Source organism: Neophocaena asiaeorientalis, unplaced genomic scaffold, assembly GCF_003031525.2.
Source record: "Neophocaena asiaeorientalis asiaeorientalis breed wild unplaced genomic scaffold, Neophocaena_asiaeorientalis_V1.1 scaffold276, whole genome shotgun sequence".
NCBI classification, from domain to species: Eukaryota; Metazoa; Chordata; class Mammalia; order Artiodactyla; family Phocoenidae; genus Neophocaena; species Neophocaena asiaeorientalis.
Window position 1 is genome coordinate 57,171 of NW_020173725.1, and position 1,747 is coordinate 58,917.

Below are 1,747 nucleotides of genomic sequence, written 5' to 3' on the forward strand. Positions count from 1 at the left end.
TTTTAGATTCCATATATAAGTGATATCATATGATATATTTCTTTCTCTGTCTGGCTTACTTCACTTAGTATGATAATCTCTAAGTCCACCCATGTTGCTGAAAATGGCATCATTTCATTCTTTTTTATGGCTGAGTAATATTCCATCATACCACCTCTTTATCCATTCATCTGTCAATGGACATTTACATTGCTTCCATGCCTTGGCTCTTGTGAATAGTGCTGCTGTGAACAGTGGGGTGCATGTGTCTTTTCAAGTTAGAGTTTTCTCTGGATATATGCCCAGGAGTGGGATTGCTGGATCATGTGAAATAAATTACAGTATAGACAAATGATGTAATACTACGCAGGTTTTTAAAAGACTGGGGTAAATTTTGATATAATAGCATAAAAAAGTATCCCATTATATTAAAAAAAATGAAAATAAAGAGATTAAGAGCTGCCTCGCGCCGGGTCCCGCGGTCTCAGCTCAAGCCGCAGCCTTCACGCCATCACCTCAGCTGCTCACGTCGTGGGTCGGTCCTTCCGGCACATGGGCTCCAGCCGCGCCCGCAGCCGCCCTCCAAGCCCTTCAGGCCGCCCCGGTCTCCTCACCTAGCCCGACCCAGCCCACGAAGATGGTGGACCGCGAGCAACTGGTGCAGAAAGCCCGGCTGGCGGAGCAGGTGGAGCGCTACGATGACATGGCCGCGGCCATGAAGAACGTGAGTCCCCACCACCACCCTGCCACCTCGCCCCAGCCCCTTCGCAGACGCGGGCTTTCACTGGGTCGACTTGGGGACTAGTCACCTGTCACTCCTGCAGGTGACAGAGCTGAATGAGCCACTGTCCAATGAAGAAAGAAACCTTCTCTCTGTGGCCTACAAGAATGTAGTTGGGGCACGCCGTTCTTCCTGGAGGGTCATCAGTAGCATTGAGCAGAAGACATCTGCAGATGGTAATGAGAAGATAAGAGATGGTCCGTGCTTACCATGAAAAAATAGAGAAGGAGTAGGAGGCCGTATGTCAGGATGTGCTGAGCCTACTGGATAACTTCCTGATCAAGAATTGCAGTGAGACCCAGTATGAGAGCAAAGTGTTTTACCTGAAGATGAAAGGGGACTATTACCACTACCTGGCCGAAGTCGCTACTGGAGAGAAGAGGGCGACCGTCGTGGAGTCATCTGAGAAAGCCTACAGCGAAGCCCATGAGATTAGCAAGGAACACATGCAGCCCACTCACCCCATTAGATTAGGCCTGGCCCTTAACTACTCCGTTTTCTACTATGAGATCCAGAACGCCCCAGAGCAAGCCTGCCACTTGGCCAAGACCGCTTTTGATGACGCCATTGCCGAGCTCGACACTCTCAAGGAGGACTCCTACAAGGACTCCACGCTCATCATGCAGCTCCTCCGCGACAACCTCACGCTCTGGACAAGTGATCAGCAAGACGACGATGGTGGAGAAGGCAACAATTAAGGCCCCCAAGTGGGCTGGTAGCACACGCTGATGCTACTACTGCAGTCTTTATTTTTTTCGCATGAGTTGGGGGTCAGGTGCGGGAGGGAAAGGGAAAAAATGACCTTCCTAGGGAGAAACTCACGACCTGTCCTGTCTTTGATCGCCTCTTTGACATTTTTGCCAAAATACCACTAGTGGAAAGTCAGGCTAGCTGTGCTGGTATTGGAACAGCAGCCTCACACTGGCATATGGACTGTTCTGTAGACTAATACAAGTGGAGCTGTCCTTAATTTAACTTATTGCTAGA

The 1,747-nt window shown here is 49.5% G+C and overlaps 1 protein-coding gene across 1 annotated transcript; it reads left to right on the top strand.

Annotated features, from left to right (window-relative positions):
- Positions 1 to 616: 616 nt before the first annotated feature.
- LOC112403328 (14-3-3 protein gamma-like) lies at positions 617 to 1,458 on the top strand. The gene is given in 3 exon segments (XM_024750735.1): positions 617 to 703; positions 804 to 949; positions 951 to 1,458. Coding segments are annotated over 3 exon segments (741 nt in total).
- Positions 1,459 to 1,747: the final 289 nt, after the last annotated feature.